This window comes from Lissotriton helveticus, chromosome 3_1 (genome assembly GCF_964261635.1).
Source record: "Lissotriton helveticus chromosome 3_1, aLisHel1.1, whole genome shotgun sequence".
Lineage (NCBI taxonomy): Eukaryota > Metazoa > Chordata > Amphibia > Caudata > Salamandridae > Lissotriton > Lissotriton helveticus.
Window position 1 is genome coordinate 1,197,348,012 of NC_136061.1, and position 17,540 is coordinate 1,197,365,551.

General features: G+C 44.6%; 1 protein-coding gene across 1 annotated transcript in view; it reads left to right on the top strand.

Moving 5' to 3' along the window:
- The window catches only part of LOC144823367 (uncharacterized), an 888,205-nt gene that overhangs the window by 530,885 nt on the left and 339,780 nt on the right, over nucleotides 1-17,540 (top strand). Inside the window, exons 9-10 of the mRNA XM_078681837.1 lie at nucleotides 7,413-7,504; nucleotides 9,023-9,128. Coding sequence (XP_078537963.1) covers nucleotides 7,413-7,504; nucleotides 9,023-9,128 — 198 coding nt within the window. The remainder of the gene's footprint in view (nucleotides 1-7,412; nucleotides 7,505-9,022; nucleotides 9,129-17,540) is intronic.

The window sequence follows — 17,540 nt, forward strand, 5'->3', positions numbered from 1 at the left end:
CGAACTCTGCGCTAGGAGCAGAGACTGAAGTCTGGAGAGTCAGGGCGACATGTACCGAAGCAGTATCTAGTATCTGATGTTTAGAGAACATGTTGATAGAATCCAAAAGTTATCGGGGTAAAGGCGAACAGACTCTAAGACTGGAGCATGCATTATTCTACATGTAGTGCGTGATGAAGAATATTAAATGACTATTAAATACAGTATTTCTCTTACATGGAGACGTAAAGGCTAGACTATGACGGAAACTATTGATGCAGTTCAGTAGCTTTAGGAATGCAGAGAAGGAGGGCTGGACTGATAACTAGAATCATAACATACTCTTGGCAGACTCAGAGGCAGAGCCAGGCTGAACCGGGCACTGCTAGGCAGGAAATAAGTGAAGGGTCAGGGATACAGGTGGGGGCTGTATCGCTCCTCAGCGAGGGCTTCAGGAGACAGGAGCTGAATCTGGTGTCCGGGCCCTTTTGAGGCCTAGAAACGGGGACTTTACAATGGAATAACGTGCACACTGAGAAACGTGGCAACGTAGCTTTACATAGGCCTAATATTCGTAGTATTCACGGGAACTGGAAATAGGCATACTAGAGATGGACACAACTGTAATTGCGTCATTAATCGAACATGGGGAATACATATGCATATTAATCATGCACAGATAACATATGATGGAGGACACGTAGGGACACAGAACATGGCAAAATTTACTTTTCCACACTTCCAAAGCTTTAAACTCTCCTTTTATTACATATATGCCACTCCTAAGGTAGTAGGCCCTAGGTAGCCCATAGGGCAAGGTGCTGTGTAATGAAAAGGTTGGGCATTTACTTTTGAGTTTTACCTGTTATGGTAGTGAATAATGCCCAAATTCATTTTTCACTACTGTGAGACTTACCCCTCCCTTAGAGTGACATTGGGATTCCTTATTACATTTATTATGCAGTAATTCCTAATTGAGAGGAGTTCGATATTTTATGTTTGGTACGTATGAATTTGTAATAATAATTCCTCTTTAATGGTGAAGTCAGATTTTTCATTACAATTTTGAAAATGTGACTTTTAGATATGTGGTATTTTTCCTGCCCATGGCCCTTTTGAGACTGCAGCTGTCTGAGGTCACTTGACTGGGTGTAGCTGACAGACTTTGTGAATTCCTCCCAGACAGTCACACAATAAAAGGATTAAGTGTGCCTCAATTAGCTGTCTGATGGCAGGATGGTGGGACGGAGCTTAGCACAGCCCCAATTGTACCTGAAAAGCCAGTGCTTTGCCTTCATATCTGAATAGCCAGTGCTCTGCCTTCACACAAAGGGCCTAACTACCCTGTATTGTCACAGCAGCCAGCTTAGAGCCAGGGCAGGAGAGTCAGGAAATGTCCTTGCACTTCAAAGAACCTTTCCAGAAACTTCTCCCGCCTTCCAGAACCAGGGCATAAATATAGAACCTTCAGACGCACTCTTCAGTTCACTAATAGACCTATGGAAGGACTCTCAAAGGACTGTATGCTGCTGTGACCTTCTGAGACCTCTGCCAGAATGCTGCTGTACCTGGAAGGACTCCTTTGCTGCCTGGATCCTACCTTGAACCCTCAGAGGCCAGCCTTGCTGTGAGCCCTGCATCTACACTTGCATCCAGGACCACCAGAAGTTAATCCAAGGGCTAGTTAGCTGGCCTAATGTTCAGAGCCACAGGGACATAACAGGCTCCCACCATATTGAACCCGCACCTGGACCCAGTCTGAGTGAGTCCTGAACCCCCATGAGATGTCCCACCAGTCTAGGACTTTTGGTTGTGGTGCTAAAAGTGCCCATATGGCGAGTTTCCAAAGCTGAGGAAATTGACCAAAAAGGGCTTTGAGAACCATTACGAGACTGAGGCCAACCTCCTTGCCTATCCGCCTGAGGTGTCTCAGCAGTCGGATTGACGTTGTGGCATCTCTGACTGAGTTCTTTTCCACAGCAGCAAATCTGCCCCAGCGGCCCTTCGTCAAAGGGGTATTCAAATTAACGGGTACTGTCTTTGCTACAGCCTTTTGCCTCATCCCCATGAGATTTTTCAACTTCCATTTCGGCGACTAAGTACGAACAGCAAAATCCTCACTGCTGCTTCAATTGAAGGTTATCCAACGATGTTGTTCCCTCCTCGGCCTTGCCTCACAGAACTTCACTTCTCAGACACTTTTCTTCAGAAATATTTGTAGGTCTGAAGGAAAGGGCTAACCGGGACCAATCTGCATCTTGTATCCGAACCGCTCTGCACCGCAGTCGGCCTTAACTTTCGCCTTTTATCCAGTCTCGCTTAACCATATATCTGTGGTCGGCGCTTTGATCTATTAGACACTATTTTGAACCTTAAAATAAAAAATAATTCATAACTCTGGTACTACTGAATATATTTTTGTTATTTTGCTGTTAAATAATATATAAAAAGTTACTCTATTTTTCTAAATTGTTTTGAGATTTTTCTTATGTTGTGTTTTCACTTTATTACAGTTTGTGTGCTGCATAAATACTTTACACATTGCTTCTAAGTTAAGCCTGACTGCTTTTTGTGCCATGCTTCCCAGGGTTAGGTATAGGTTGATGTAGTGACTTTTTGTGGTTCACCCTGCAAGGGAGTATGGCTTTTTCTTGGCTCTGGCTCACACCCTAGTCAACCAACAACCCACTTTCTCACAGGAGCTAATCAGCTGATCAACAAAAAAAGTTATGCACATTACCAACAAACCTGTTGAAGTTTTAATCGATTCTAAGTCATGGTTGACATTAGTATCTCATGATGTATTATGTAAATGATTTCAAAATGTAGTTTGGTGTAACCAGTAGCGGCTGGTGACTTTTGAAAGTGGTGAGACGGGTGCAGCACTTAAGTGACCACTGGCCCCCACCCTCGCGCGACCTACACCCTGCCCTTCACCGCCGAAGAGCAGCCCGATGCAAAGAGGGTGGGGGGCCGAAGAGCAGTCCACTGCACGAGCTGGCATACCGCGGTCAGTGGTCCAGGCGGAGGCAGTCGAAGTCCGCTTATGGTCTGGGGCAGAGGTTTGTGGTGTTGTGGGCTTGGTGCGCTGGGGAACCGGGTTTGATCCTCGCGTGGGCTCAGCATCCTGATTCTGGGCAATTCACTTATTACCTCCCCATGCATACCAAAAATAAATGTGTCCTTGTGCTACGTAACTGGTGTTCGTGTAAAGCCTCCGATACCTTCGGGTCTAGTTCAAGCTATATAAATCTGCAAAAATAAATCAAAAGCACATTAAGTACTTACTGTTTTCAGCTTCATCACGGGGTTTCTCTCGAACCGGGTTGAAGCTGGTTCAAGGAGGGAGGGAAATACGAAACCAGCGCAGGAAGCAGTACTTGAAATCCCACCTTCTATTGTGATAGGGTGACTGTATCAACAGTCATCCAGTCAGAGGAGGAGTCGGGATCCTAGAACTAGAAGAATGTTCTGAGCTTAGCTACGTCAGAGATCCGGGCGAGCCGAAAATCCGACCGAAGTCCTGGAAACCAGCTGCTTCAGGTAGCGCCTGCTTGCCCTCACTACTACCTCACAGACACACTCTGCACATGTGTGACTTGGGCGATATTGAAATGGGACGTCAACCACACATGCGTAGGTTGTGTTTGTACACTGCCTGCTGCACTGCAACCAGAGTGCCACAGCCTCAGACCACCAGTCTCCTTTCAATCTCTTTCTCCTTCTTCTGAGACTGGTGGTGCTCCGCCCCATATGCCCTCATACAGGAATCGTGCCTGGGTGTAACCAGATGTAACTACATAAGCCTATGGGGGAAAACCCAATTGGCTACTTCAAGGAGAACCAAGCATCTTACTGTGCCCAGGTTCCCTATGTCCCAAAAACCATAGTGATCACTACAATAGATCAGAAAAAGTGCAGGTTGCATGAGTGAACGATGAAGTCATTTTTACAGTTGAGTTTCCTGAAGTATTTAAGGAAGAGTTTGGCTGTTTGAATGACTTTGCTCATAGGATTAAACTCCAGTCCGGTTCAGTTCCTGTAATTAGTAAGATGAGAGGGGCATGCCAGTTGGTGTGAGAGAGTCAACGAAAACCAATTTAGGAAAGTTGTCCCTGTCTGAAATAATTTAAGGCATGATTTAGATGTTGGTTGTTAGGTTACTCCGTCACAACGGTGACAGATATCCCGTCCACTGAAATATAAATCCCATTGTATCCTATGAGAGTTATATTTCGGCAGACGGGATAGTCACTGTTGTGATGAAGGAACCTGTCTGCCGACATCTAAATGAGCCCTAAGAGTTTGGATATTCCTTGTCATATTAGTGCATAATCCTTTAGGTGCTATAAGTTTATGCATGGATTTGAGGACTGTTAAAAACATTTTGTAGTAGACAAGTTTCCCTTGAGCAAATTATTGGAAATGGTAGCATTCTTTGCTGGTTCAAGGTTCTTCACCACCTTAGGCCTTGCATCGCCGTACTATGAGATCAGGCTTCATGAAGAATCTTACTGCTTTTATGACACATTCTGATACTTATTGAAATAAAATGGGTTATAGCTCTGCAGGAATTTTCTTTCGTATATTCCAAGAGTGTATATTAAAGCAACAGTCTGTCTTTTACTTCTAGCGAAGGAAGATTCACCAGCTACCTAGCGTCAGGAAGATATTTTAAATGAGTAGTTGATTAAAGTGTTTTCTGTGTCCTTTGACGCTTTATCTAGGGATGAACTGATAATAAGAATGAAGGATGATCCTGAGTTAAGTAAAGTAAAAGACAAAAGGTTTAAAGGATGGGGTCTGAGGCTGGACTGTGACACAGATTTAGTAGGATTGTTCATGTTGAGGCTTGAATTGCCCTTGAAAGAGAATTTTCTATTTAGAGCGATTAGGCTAATTCCTTACAAGTGCCTTTGAGGTAAACGATTTGACTTAACTCAGGAGGTGCAACAAGCCATCTGTAAAACTAACTGTAGGCTTTGTGAAGGATGTTGTTGATTTGGTATGAATAATCAGATTGAAAAGATTGTTCTAGAATGTGTGGAGTGCTGGATTACTTTTGATGTAGAAAAATTAGGGCTCCTCCCCTGACTTGTGGAATGATCTCAGGCAGGCCATGGGATGTTCTTGGCTTGAATATAATAGGTCCCATTCATGATCAAAAAAATGTGCTCTAGTCCTGATAGACATATTTTCACGATGGCCTGAAATTAAGTTTGTGGGCAACCCTAAAACTAAAAGCCTGAATTCTTAAATGAGGCTTTGACTAGTAAAGGTTTCCATCTAGTTTGCTGACTGACAAAAGGACACAACCAATTTGTTTTTAAAAACTAGAGGTATCGACCATTAGAAGTGAGCTTTATATCATCTGAATGGAAATTGAGTCATGGAGCCTTTTAATAAAACAATTAAAGAAATAATTTAACTTTATAAAGGAATGTGTAAGTACAGAAAGAGGACACAATGAAATTGTTGATGGGTTACAGAATGATTTATCATCCTACAGCGGGAAATATCACTTTTGAAATGTTCAGAGGGAGAAAGATAAATGCCCTTTTATCACGTGCATGGATGAGGTGGCAGAAGGAGAGCTGTGCATGATAGGACATGCATGAGCTAAAGAGGTGAGAGGAAAGGATGATGACACAAAGGAAAATTTAGTATGATCACTGCACTATTAACCTATTGAATTTTAGAATGCGAGGGTGGGAAGAAAGAGAAAGAATTATATAGGGATTAATTTACCGGTTTCTTGCATTATATATTCCAGTTATCTTTTTTTGTTTAGGCCCTTTGTTGTATTAAAAGGGTGGGTGTGGCATTCTGGCCAGGGCTGTCTCAGTAGAACACTGTTCTATTGTTCTAAATTCAAATCTTGATGTATGTGGATTATTGGATAAACGAAAACTGAAAAACTATATTGGTGGAAATCATCATGGAAAGACAATTTTAAGGAAATAAAAATACATCGAAAAAAAACATTTTTAGGAGAGATAATTGCAAGGAAAAATCCAAAATGTGGTTGGAGTGTAGGACTAGTGAGGGGTTTTTGGGTCAGGAGGTGGATAATGTGTTGGGGTGGTCAGGGGTTTTGGGGTATCAAGAGTGGGTGGAGTTTAGGCACACAAAGGGTTTTTATGGTTCATTGATGGGTGGAGTTTAGATGTGGTGAGGCTTTTTAGGTATCAGTAATGGGTGGAATTTAGAGGGACAGTGTGGGGTTTTCAGGGTTCATGGATGAGTGGAGTTTAGGGGTGTGAGATATCTTTAAGGCTCAGGGATGGGAGGAGTGTAGAAGTGTTAAGAAGTTTTAGGGTTCATGGTTGAGTGGAATTTAGGGATGGTGATCGTGTTTAAGGTTCAGTAATGGTTAGGGGTGGTGAAAAGGTTTTAGGGTAGGATTGGGTGAAGTGTAGGATGGTGAAGCGTTTTAAGGATTTAGGGATGGGTGGAGTTTAGATGTATAAAGGGTTTTTAGGGTTCAGGTTGGGTAGAGTTTAGGGGTGGTGAGGGATTTTTGGAGTCATAGATGGGCGGTGTGGGTTTTTTAGTGTTCAGGGATGGGTGGAGCTTGGGTGTGGTAAGGGGTTTTAAGCAGTCAGAGATGGTTGGAGATTGGGTGTAAAAAGGGGCTTTTAGGGTTTAGTAATTGGTGGAGTTTAGAAGTAGTGAGGGGTTTTACGGATCAGGGATGGGTGGAGTGTAGGGGTAGAAAGGGCTTTTAGGATTCAGGGATTGGTACAACCATTAAAAAAATTAGCATGCGGAAGCCAGTTTCGATCAAAAAGACATTCAATTAATTTGTTTCTATGAAATGGTGAATGGCATTCATTCTGAAATTTCTATTAAACAGTTTAGGTGAAATGGTTTCTCAGTAATGATATTCCATGAAATTGTTTATTCTATGAAATCACATACAACCTTCATGTCTATGCTCCACATCTATCAAGGGTGCTGTGATTTGAATAAGGAACTAGTGTGTCATCTGAGCCAGTGACTATGGCTCAGGTGAGAATAAAGGAGGAGTTAAACCTGTACCTCGGAAGTAGGTCTTTATTTATGGAAGATCTTGCAGTGTGCTGACAAATCTTTGACTTTACTTTTATTTGACCCTTTATTGACCTTCAGTTAAGCAGGTCAGCTTTTCTGATGGTAATTTATTAAGTCCTGTCTGTTGGATAACATTGTGCTCAATACCCTGTGCTTTAGATTTCTTTAGTTTTGGAAAGTAGCAACAAATTAATATGTTTTCAGTCTAAATCGCACAGCATTCCATATGATTTTTTTTATATTGATGTTTTTCGAAATCTCTAGATAATGGTTTTGTAGCTACATAATGCTTCTATTTTGTATAGTGTACTTCACTTGTAAAATAATCCTAAGCACAATTAATAGTGTGTTATGGTAATTAAGATATATGTTTCCCACAGGGTCTGTCTGACTATACAAAATGGTTAACACAATATTCTGCCAAAAAGAATGTGACTGCTGCCAAAACAATTACATGTCGATCCTATGCAAGGTATAGTATATCCTCAAACTAATGGTAGGCCAGGGGGAAGATGTCATATTGTTTTGGGTAAAGACTAAAGAATGTTTATTTTATATTGGTGAATATATCTAGAATAGCATTGTTAATTGTAATACATTTGTTGTGTGTCTATCATGTGAACAGCGATTCAAGCTCGGTATTTTTAATGTATGTAATCAAGCATTCACAACATATTTAATTAATTTTCCCACCTCTAACCTATATTCCTTTGTTTGAATTTATAATTTCATGCACTTTTCAGTAATTCCATTTTTTATCATCAACAAAATTGATTATTAAAGATTTGGTGTGATCCGTATTGTGGATTACTGGTATACGTAATTTTAAGATAAGTAAGATAAGATAAGTAAGTTATGCATCGGAAATGTTGTTGGTTTTAACCTATGTATAATATGGGCACAAACAATACTGTACCTTTGTGCGCATGGTGTACTTTCTTCAGTAGGTCTATCAGAGTTCTTGGTAAATATTCATAGAGAAGTGAAAATATCGAAGGCAATGGGCCATATTGTGTAACATTTTCACCTCAATTTTGTATAATTGTTTTCCTACTGCACAATAGAGAATGAAGCAACCAGATTTTGTTACAGTGTTGCATAAAGATGGTTTTGTGCTATGTGCCTAATATTACGTCTACTTAAAATGTGAAGCTAACTTTGCACTGTAGTAAAAAATCAGTGTAGGTTTAGAATTAAGTTACAAAATTTGATACCTAAAAATTATAGTAAAAAATGGAGCGAATTTGTTTTGTGCATATTTTGTTTCTTGCATAATCGAAAATTAGCAGATTGTTATACCTTAAACCTTTGCCGATCTTCACATTTTAAAAATGGACAAAAAAACAGTTTGAGTTTGTCAACACAACAGAAATTTTGCAGCTATACTTTGCTCTATTTTTTTTTTTTTACAATGGTGCAAACATTTATAATATCTCTCCCTAAGTGCTCCCATGGCCTAGGATTCTTGCATTATATTGCGCCTTCTTCCTGAAGGTATGCGTACGTCGAGCTGGCATAAGGAACTCAAAGTCTTTTTTTTTTCTTTTGAAACTGGTACTTGTAGTCCTGCTTCTGGAAATGGGTACCAGAATGCGGCATAAAAATAGAACTGGATGAACTGTTCATGCCCTACACGTGACTGTGTACGAGTCATGCGCATCAATAGGTATAATGTGAAACCATTTCCCTCTAATTCTCCCTAGAAATTAGAGTTTATGAGTGATGCAAGAAAAATATAAGTACCCCACCTCAGAATGAAGCAACTGAGATTGGCTGTCTATCATAAAGTATTCATTTAATCAGCTTTTCTGTTTAACAGCAGTTTTGTAAGTGTTACTAGTCAGCACCTGATGAATGTATGTTACGTATGATACCGCAATTAAAATTAAACCAGGCCCGGTAAAGCTACAGGGAATATAAATATTGTTAATGCTTGATCATATTTTTGGTTCTCCGTCCAACTAAAATTCCTGTGTTTTGCGTATTTTAGGATTGGAATTATTGGAAATCCTTCAGATGGCTACAATGGCAAAACAATAGCCATGACAATTGCGAACTTTTGGGCTGAGTCCACCATTTCAGAGAGCAAAAAACTGGTGAGAAATATGTTATTGTGTTACCATTTGAGTGTGTCTGCTCCCTGCCAAATTGACCAAATGTGTACTTTTAGTTCATTGTTCGAACCTTAAGACTGTAGAAAGAAAGACAGAGAGAGAGATAGAGTGAGAGAGAGAGAAAGAAAGAGACAGAGAGAGAGAGACATTACATAGAAGGTGAAAAAGAGAGACTGAAAGGCAAAGAGAGGAGAGTGACAGAATGACTGAGAATTATAGAATGAGATAATGAGATAGAGGAATGGAGGGAGAGAGAGCCAAAGTAGACCAATAGAGAGTGAGAATGAGAGGGTGAAAAAGGGGAAGAGAGAGAGGATATATTGAGTGTGAATGAAGGCCGAGAATGACAGTGGTAGAGGAGAATGTCCAAAAGACATAGAGAGTGATAGTGATGCGAAAGAAAGAACAGTTCCACGAGACATAGAGAGAGAGAAAGTAGGAGAGAGAACTTTGGCATTATAGACAGCGTGAGGAGAGAGGTGACAAAGAGTGGCATGAGACAGAGAGAAAGAGAATAGGAGACAGGGGGCGGAGAGTGACAAGAGGTAGAGAGGAGACTGACTAAATACAGAGGGTGAGATGACCAAAGGAAGAGAGACAAGAGACAGAAACACAGAGAGAATATAAGAGAGAGAGATTGAGAAACGGGAAGAATCTCTAATCCAAGAAGGAATGTTATGACAATTGGCATGAAGCATTTGAATGGATAAAGACATCTAATACATTTACAGGATTTTGAAACTATGTAGTGAGCGTGTCTCAGTAATTCCCCATGTGATTCCTAGAGGCATGTGTTCTGCCCTTGGTGTTATACAAGCACACACACACACACACCACCATCAGGACTTACAACTCAGAACCCCACTCACCCACTAACTTCACAGATGACTGTGCCGTAAGAAAGTTGTAAAATAATACAATTCAGATTTTCACACGGAGTAGTTAAAAGATCATGACAGGTCATCTTGCTGTGAGTCACTGTAACACTTTCTCTACTGTGATCTCACAACTCCTGCCCACTCCTCTCCCATGCCTCCTCTTTGCAAAATAGTAAGAGGCTTGTATCATATATATGGTATATATCAGCATACCAGTATAATAGGTAAGTGTGTAATATGGTCCCATATTTCCAAGGAGGATTTCTGTTAGCATATAATAAATTATGTTGCTGAAGGCTGATTGGTTCATAAATGTCACCCGAATGCAGAGATGGCAATATGGGTCTCTATTACACAGGTTAATTGCAGCTAACCATATGCACATGATGGGAATTAGAATCTTAAGGTTTTGTTCATGCTTCCTCAATAGAATTTCGACAAATCAATGGACAAGGGTAAATCTCTACATAGCGGATTACAAAGACCTATTAAATATTTGTCATATTTCATGGGTCCCTGTAACCTACGGATTTGTATAACACTGCAGAAGGGAAGTTACGTTTGACTAATGTGTCTACAGTAGAGCTCATGAACTTTTTGTTTTCATGGCAAAACCATTATAAATATATTCATCATCCTTACTACCCTTTCTATGTTAGTATTTCTTTAAAAAATGTGTCAATTAAATTTAATGAAAAATATTTTTATCTGTCAAAACCCCACCGTACAAAGTCAACCTTAACTTCCAACCTTCATATTATATAGGGAAACTCGAAATGAGATGTGTTTCAGAGGCTAATTGATTATGTTTATGTATGTTCTCTGTTCAATTACTTCTCTTCTATGTGCCCCCTGTAGCAACTTTGTAGGTGGTCCAACTCCCCCTTGTTTGCCCCTGGCCTCCTGCAGATCATCTGACTGCTAGTACCCCTGCAGTCTCTGTGCTCCACCTGGACTGTTCCTATGAGGCACTGGGCAAAGACAGATTTGCATATAGATGTGTGTGAACTGGGGTGGCGAAGTGAGCTAAAGAATGATGATGGATTCAATCCAGATCTGTGACTGGGGGCGAGTGTCTGAAAATGTTGGCGCTCCGTCCATCATCTCCTTGTGTTTGCTTAACTCTTGAGTATTGCCATGCACATCCCTTGCAGCTCATTTGTATGCCCCTCTGGAGCCCTTCTGTGTGTCCCTTGCCTCCTCTGCATCCCCTCTGTGCCCCAACTCCCTTTAAGCGCTTATCTTTGTCTGATCCCCAATGCAGCTTCTGTGTCTCCTCTCCATTTCTTTTTTAACACTTAATTTAGCTTTTAAGTACAAACGACAGAGCAAAAAAGTAATTGCGAACAGGACAATGGCAACAAAATATATAAATAAGACCGTGATTTTGGAGAGCACATAACAACTGTCCATGGAGGAAGCAGAAAGAACAAGCATTTGCAATGCAATAGGTCTCGCAGCATTCAAGTTTGAGTTATTGGCATTGTATATGACAATGTGTTACATGAATTTTTTACAAACTCTGTATTGGAGGCAAGACGCTGATTCTGGGCGCTGATTCTGGGCGGCGGGGTGCAGAGGGGGGTGGAGATAAGCGGGCAGCTGCAGGGCTCGTTGCGATTGGAAGCGTAGTGCTGTCTGAGGGGCAAGAGGCCTGTGGGTGGCAGAATAGGGCTTGTGGGGGGTTGTCTATGCAGGTCGGGAGGGGCCAGGAACGAGTACTAGGTGAGGGCGGCTTGGGTGCCAATCCGAGATAATGGAGGTCTATGCGGGACACTGCCTATTAGCGGGTGGCCAGGGGAGCCGGGTGCGCAAATGTTCCAGGATATGCAGGATTGCGGTCACAGCCTCCCGCCCCCCTGCTGCGGTCGGTTGGGCAAGGCCGGCGATGCACGGAGTCCTTGGGATGTGGTGCCTGGTGGAGTGTATGGCGCTGGGGGGATTGGGCAGATACGGGTGTCGCACGGAGGCAGGAGCCCGTCTGCGGGATTCTCTCGTGGCTAGAGTGCTATCTATGGTGGAAGGTAAAGGAAAGTTGTTTAGTCACTGCCCGCAATTTCAGCCGACCATTGACGGCGCAGGGGGGTGTCGGAGGATGGGGGGAGCTGCTGGGGTCCTTGGTGCGGGCTTCACTGGCTCGGGACGGTGGGGATAAGGCTGGGGCTAGTTTGGGGTTCGTTTCTGGGTGGCTTAGGGGCAAGAGGTCTAGTGCCGCACGCAGGCAAGGACATCGCGGAGTTTGCAAGTAATTATGCAAAGGTATCCTATACAGGGAAGGACGAGGCGGCATCTTGCGGGCCAGTGGCGTGCGTCGGAATAGGGCAACAATAATTGCAGCAGAGGGGATGAGGCCGAGCACACGGAGGGTAGGTGCTGGGTCAGGCGGGCACCCGGGAGGACTTGTGCACAGTGAGGGGCGCTCGGGAAAGGGTTGGCTGGTTGTAAATTGTTGGGGGCTCAGGGGAGGGTCGTGGATGTGTGGTTGGGGTCGGGAGCACAAGGGTGGCTTGACAGGACAGTGGGGATGGGTGTTCGGTGGGGGTGCGGGTGGTGGCCTATGCGGAACTGCCAACACGCGGGTGATGGGTGGGGGGTGCCGCGCAGACAGTTGCCCTCAACAGTAAGGGGAAGAAAATAAATAACGGCACGGAGGGTTTGAGGCAGGGGGCCAGGAGTATAGGTGTGCTTTGTCACGGGGCAGGCAGGATTACGGTTGCGCCCGGGATGGGAGCTCAAGGACAATAAGGGGGTGGATGGTGATGTGGGCCAGGTGGTGGAAGTTTGCAGGGCAGGTTGGGGCATGCTGGACACAGAGGGAGTCAGGTTTGATGGAGATGTGTTGAGAGGTGCGCATCCGACAGCGGGGGCGGCTCGCTAATTGGTGGGGGCTGGGTTTTAGGAGGGAGGACTTGGGTGGAGACAAAAGGTGGATGGCTGCAGGGCGGGCACTGGCGAGGCGTAGGGTGTCCCGGACTGGGGGGGGCAAGGAAAGGGGAGGGATGGGGGGGCGCGGGTTGGGATCACGTGGCGGTGGATGAAAGTCACGGTGGGGTGGGGGGTCTATAAGAAAAGTGCGGTTTCAAGGAATAGGGATGGTGATGCAAGAGCTGCGCGTAGAGGTCTTGGCTGCTGTTACGCGGAGAGGTAACGTCATCTGAGTAAGAGTGCGATTTCACCTCTTAAAGATGATAGCCGTTTAAGTGACAATTGGGGTAAGGAAGGGGCAGGAAGAGGTGGGAGCAGGGAAAAGTTGGCGACATTCCTCCTCCTCCTTAAATAAGGAGGCAAGGGTCAACACAGCAGGGATACGAATGTCTGCATGACAATTTGGTAGTTAGGAGGTTCACTTGGGGAATAGTAATAATAGACCTCTGCCTCTCGATAGCGTGAAGATCCCACTCCTCTTATTGGCAGGGAGAGTGTAATAAGCCGAAGTTGAAGTCGGAAGGATTGTTTCCAGGAAGCGTGTGTTGGCAGCATTTATGACAAAGGCACGAGTAATGTGCCCACGGGGGCGGTGGAACACAGCCCGGCAGGAAACGGAGCACAATAGTGGTTAGAGAGAGGGAATGAAAGGGCGGCACGTGAGGGGGCAGCGCAGTGGAGCAGCGCAGCTACCAGCGCCTCAGTCAAAGGATGTGTGAACCTTTTGGGTGCAAGGGCGCCGCGGATGTCGAGTCAGGGGTGCACCGTGATCAATGGTGCTTCTGCACATCATGCCCCAGGGGTAGCGCTCCTCCGTACAGTACATGGACTCCAATTACATCTGGGTTCCCCCTCCCGCTATCCTCATTTTTCCTCGGTCTCAGGTTGAAGGGGCGGGGTGGGGCTTCCGAGGAATGTGGAGGAGTGTGGAGGGTTGCTTTGCCAGGCACTGGTGAACGCTACACCCACGGCTGGGCCCCGGGTGACTGGGGGTGAAGGGCTGTCTGGGGGGAAGGGCTGTCTGGGGGGGGGAGGAGGAAGAGGCTCTATGCAGGGAGCAAAGACTTCGCGTTATCAGGTGGCATTGTTCAAAACATACAGGGCCCTTTAAAGACTTTAAAAATTCGTAAAGTTAAGTTTCCGCTCGCAAGTTTCAAGAGAGTCGAAATATTTTACGTTTTACCCTATTCGTTATAGCTCCTGTCGGGATAACGTAGAAAGATGTAACTTTATGTAGAGCCTTTAAGAAGCCTCGAGAGATAGTCAGCACATCCCGGCCTCCGCACGGATGCGGATGAGCGATGCCAACATCCATAGTTGTTATGCTTCCGGGTGATAACATTTTCTGCGCGTGCGCTCTGGTGAGACGCTAAGGACACCATGCCGCTGGTGGTGCTGTGTGGGTTCCCCTGCAGTGGGAAAAGCCGGCGTGTGCGGGAGTTGCAGGAACAGCTTTCTCAAGCGGGGTCACGGAAGGTGCTCGTGCACACACGCTTACGCACTGAGCATGCGTGCTGCCACCTTGCCTGGGACATGGGCGGGGATGGAGTGCGCGGAAGTCCGGGTCTCCCGTGAGGTGAGGGAGCCCCGCGTGGAGCGCACCCCGCGGAGGAGACTGAAGAAGTCCGGAGTGGCGGTGAGTGGGGCTTAGTTGTAGGGGGGGAAGCGGGGGGGAAGCGGGGGGGTCTCGGTGCGCTCGTGCGTGTATGTGCGCTTGTGTGTGTCTCTGTGTGTGCGCATGCATATGTGAAAGCAGGGGGATGTGTGGCTGTGTGTGTGTTGGAGCTTCCCAGGAGACAGGAGATGGCCACAGCGTGCGCGTTCTCGCGCGCGCGGCTCGCTCCGATCCCCTTTTGGAAGATGCGCGTGGCCATCTCTTGTCTCCTGGAAAGCTGAGTCGCTCACAATAGGTCTCTGGCGAGACCGCGCTTTTGCGCGGTTAACGCCACGAGACCTAAAAAGGGAGAAACTGCTGTGGAAGCACAATGACAAAGAAGGCATTGGTCTAATTATTTTCATTTTGTATTTATTAGCGAGGAGTAAGGGAAGAACGGAGGTGCATAAAGGGCCTAAGTCAAGTAAGAGGGGCAAACGGGCATATCCTAGCACCCTGTAGGGAGGGATCGAGGACCTCATCCTCGTCAATGACCTTTAAGACCCGCCAAATGTTTCAGCCTCTAAATCAATGTCTTCAGATAAACCCAATATTCTAAATATTCGTCCTTTCCTCGCTAGGTCACAGGATGACTCTCACCATTTGCCATTACCCCTTTAAACTTTGATGTATGTTCTAAAGGATGTCCATGTTTTTTTTTAAATGGTATATCTTCTCTGTTGTGATTGCAGTCTATTTTTTCATTGAATAGATCTGACAGACTTTAGCTCACCATTTACCAAGTAGGGGCGGCGTGACCTGCTACCAACATTGAGAAAGAGTTAGCCTGTCTGCTAACAGGAAGTGTGTGTGATCAGTTTGCCCCGTGAGAATACATGGGGAGCTGGGCCTGGACTGTTCCGATTAAGGACCAGGGTCAATGCTGATTTGCATATGGCTGGGTTCAAACTGGAATGGCATGGTGAGCAAAAAAACGATGAATTTAGGCCTAGATCTTTGTACTGGGGTGAATGTTTGACATTGTTCAACATTCTGTCCATCAATTGTTCTTTTTGAATTCCGTGAGTATACAAGGCATTTGTTCTATCCTCTCCCGGGTGGCCCATACATATTACAGGGTTCTGCATTGGGTTTGCCCCATGTTATTCTTGATAAGGAGCACCAAAGACACCCAAAAGGATTGGATTTGTGGACAGGACTGCCAGAAATGCGCCATTATGCCCCTCATCTGACAATCTCTGCAACACCCATTCCCACCCCCCGGCTCCCAACCTCTGAGCAGGGCCTTAGGCAAGCTTGGATAAGGTATCACTAGGTCAGGACTTTGTATGCATTCTCTATATATTTTGTGTAATTGAAATTGGAGTTTCTCTCAACCAAATGGCCTCCCACGCCTCCTCGTCCAGGCTCCTTTTGAGCTCCTCTTCCCACTTTGTCATGTAGCGGTGCAAAACTGGAATAGGAGCCATGTCTAGAGCTTGATATAGACAAGAGACTCCCTTCTGAATTGAGACCTGTGTGACAGGGGACTCCAATTTGGTCAACTCAAGTGTTGACCAACCACCCCCAATTCCTCCTCTCACCCATCCCAGCACAATGTATTGGTTGAATTAGTGTGATTTCTTCCATTGTTCTGAGGTCCCCGTTCTCGAAAAACTACTTAGCCTTTCCCAGTCTAAGTCACCCATGTCTAAGAAGTGTGTGTTATAAATATTGGTTATAAGATAAGGGAGACAGGGGCGAAGGGAAGGTATTTACCCTCTTACTCTTTGCAGATTTTTCCAGGGATTCATTAGCATATTTGCACTGTGCAGGAAGGTGCCTTGGCTGAGACGGATCTGTTCGGAGAGCCAAAAAAGATGGTGCAAATGAATGGGGGCGAGCCTCATCTATTGCCACTCAGGGTTTCACCCTATTGGGTCCCACCCACTTGAGCGCTAGGTGCAGCTGGCCGCATAAGAGCTATTGGGGTAAGTCAGGACTTCCTAGGTCTCCAAGTGGCAGTCTTTTGGAGAGGGTCAACCTGGAGACTTGGATGGACTTGTTCTCCCAAATAAATTGCAGCAAACAACATTGTATTTTGGGCAGGATATGCTTCGGAAATCTCAGAGAGAGAGTTTGTGCTATGTATAGTATAAAAGGGAGAAAATTAATTCAGATCCTATTGATTCAGCTAATCCAGAACAAGTCTGATCTTCTCCAACTATATAGGTATTTAAATAAAATATCCAACAGGGCTGGTATGTTATTAGTGTACAAAGCACTGCAGTTTGCTGTTATCCAAAGCCTATATAGCGCATGGAGCCCTCTGAGTATGTGAAGCCATTATTCAGTAAATTACTCCCATTGCTGCAGACTTTGGGTAGCTAACTGTGAATCCCAATACCATTGAGTAGGCTTCCACTTCCTATTTCAGTACTGGAATGTAGGTTTCCGGGTTCATTAGGAAAAGAGTACATTGTCTGCCTGTAGGACAGTTTTGTAGATCTTACCTCCACTTCTGTTATTGCTTGATTATCACTAATCTTTTGTACGAGTCAATAGCAAAAATGACAGAGCTTGGGCACCCTTGTCTTGTTCCTCTTGAGTCATATAAATGATATAGCTCCGGATTGAGTTTAATCTGTTCCAAAGGGGCTACATAATTGGCAACGATGAACGAGGTCATAGTTGTGCCGATGTGGTTATAGACTGAACTTTGAATAAGATTTTGCAGTCGACCCTAAAGAAGGCCATCTCCCCATGAAGTGAGATAAGGGCCATAAGGGTTTTTTTGTTGGTGGCTAAATCAATCAGATTGTCTGCTTCTTATTGTGAAGGTGTGCCAACCAAGGAAAAATATTGAATATAGAAAGGATACCAATATTGGTCAGATTTGGCTCAGCCTCATAACAAGGAGTTAAGTGAAAATGTTTGCTTCATTATTAAGAAGCATTATTGGCAATAGGAGCCACTACTTAAAGGGTCTTTGCAGGC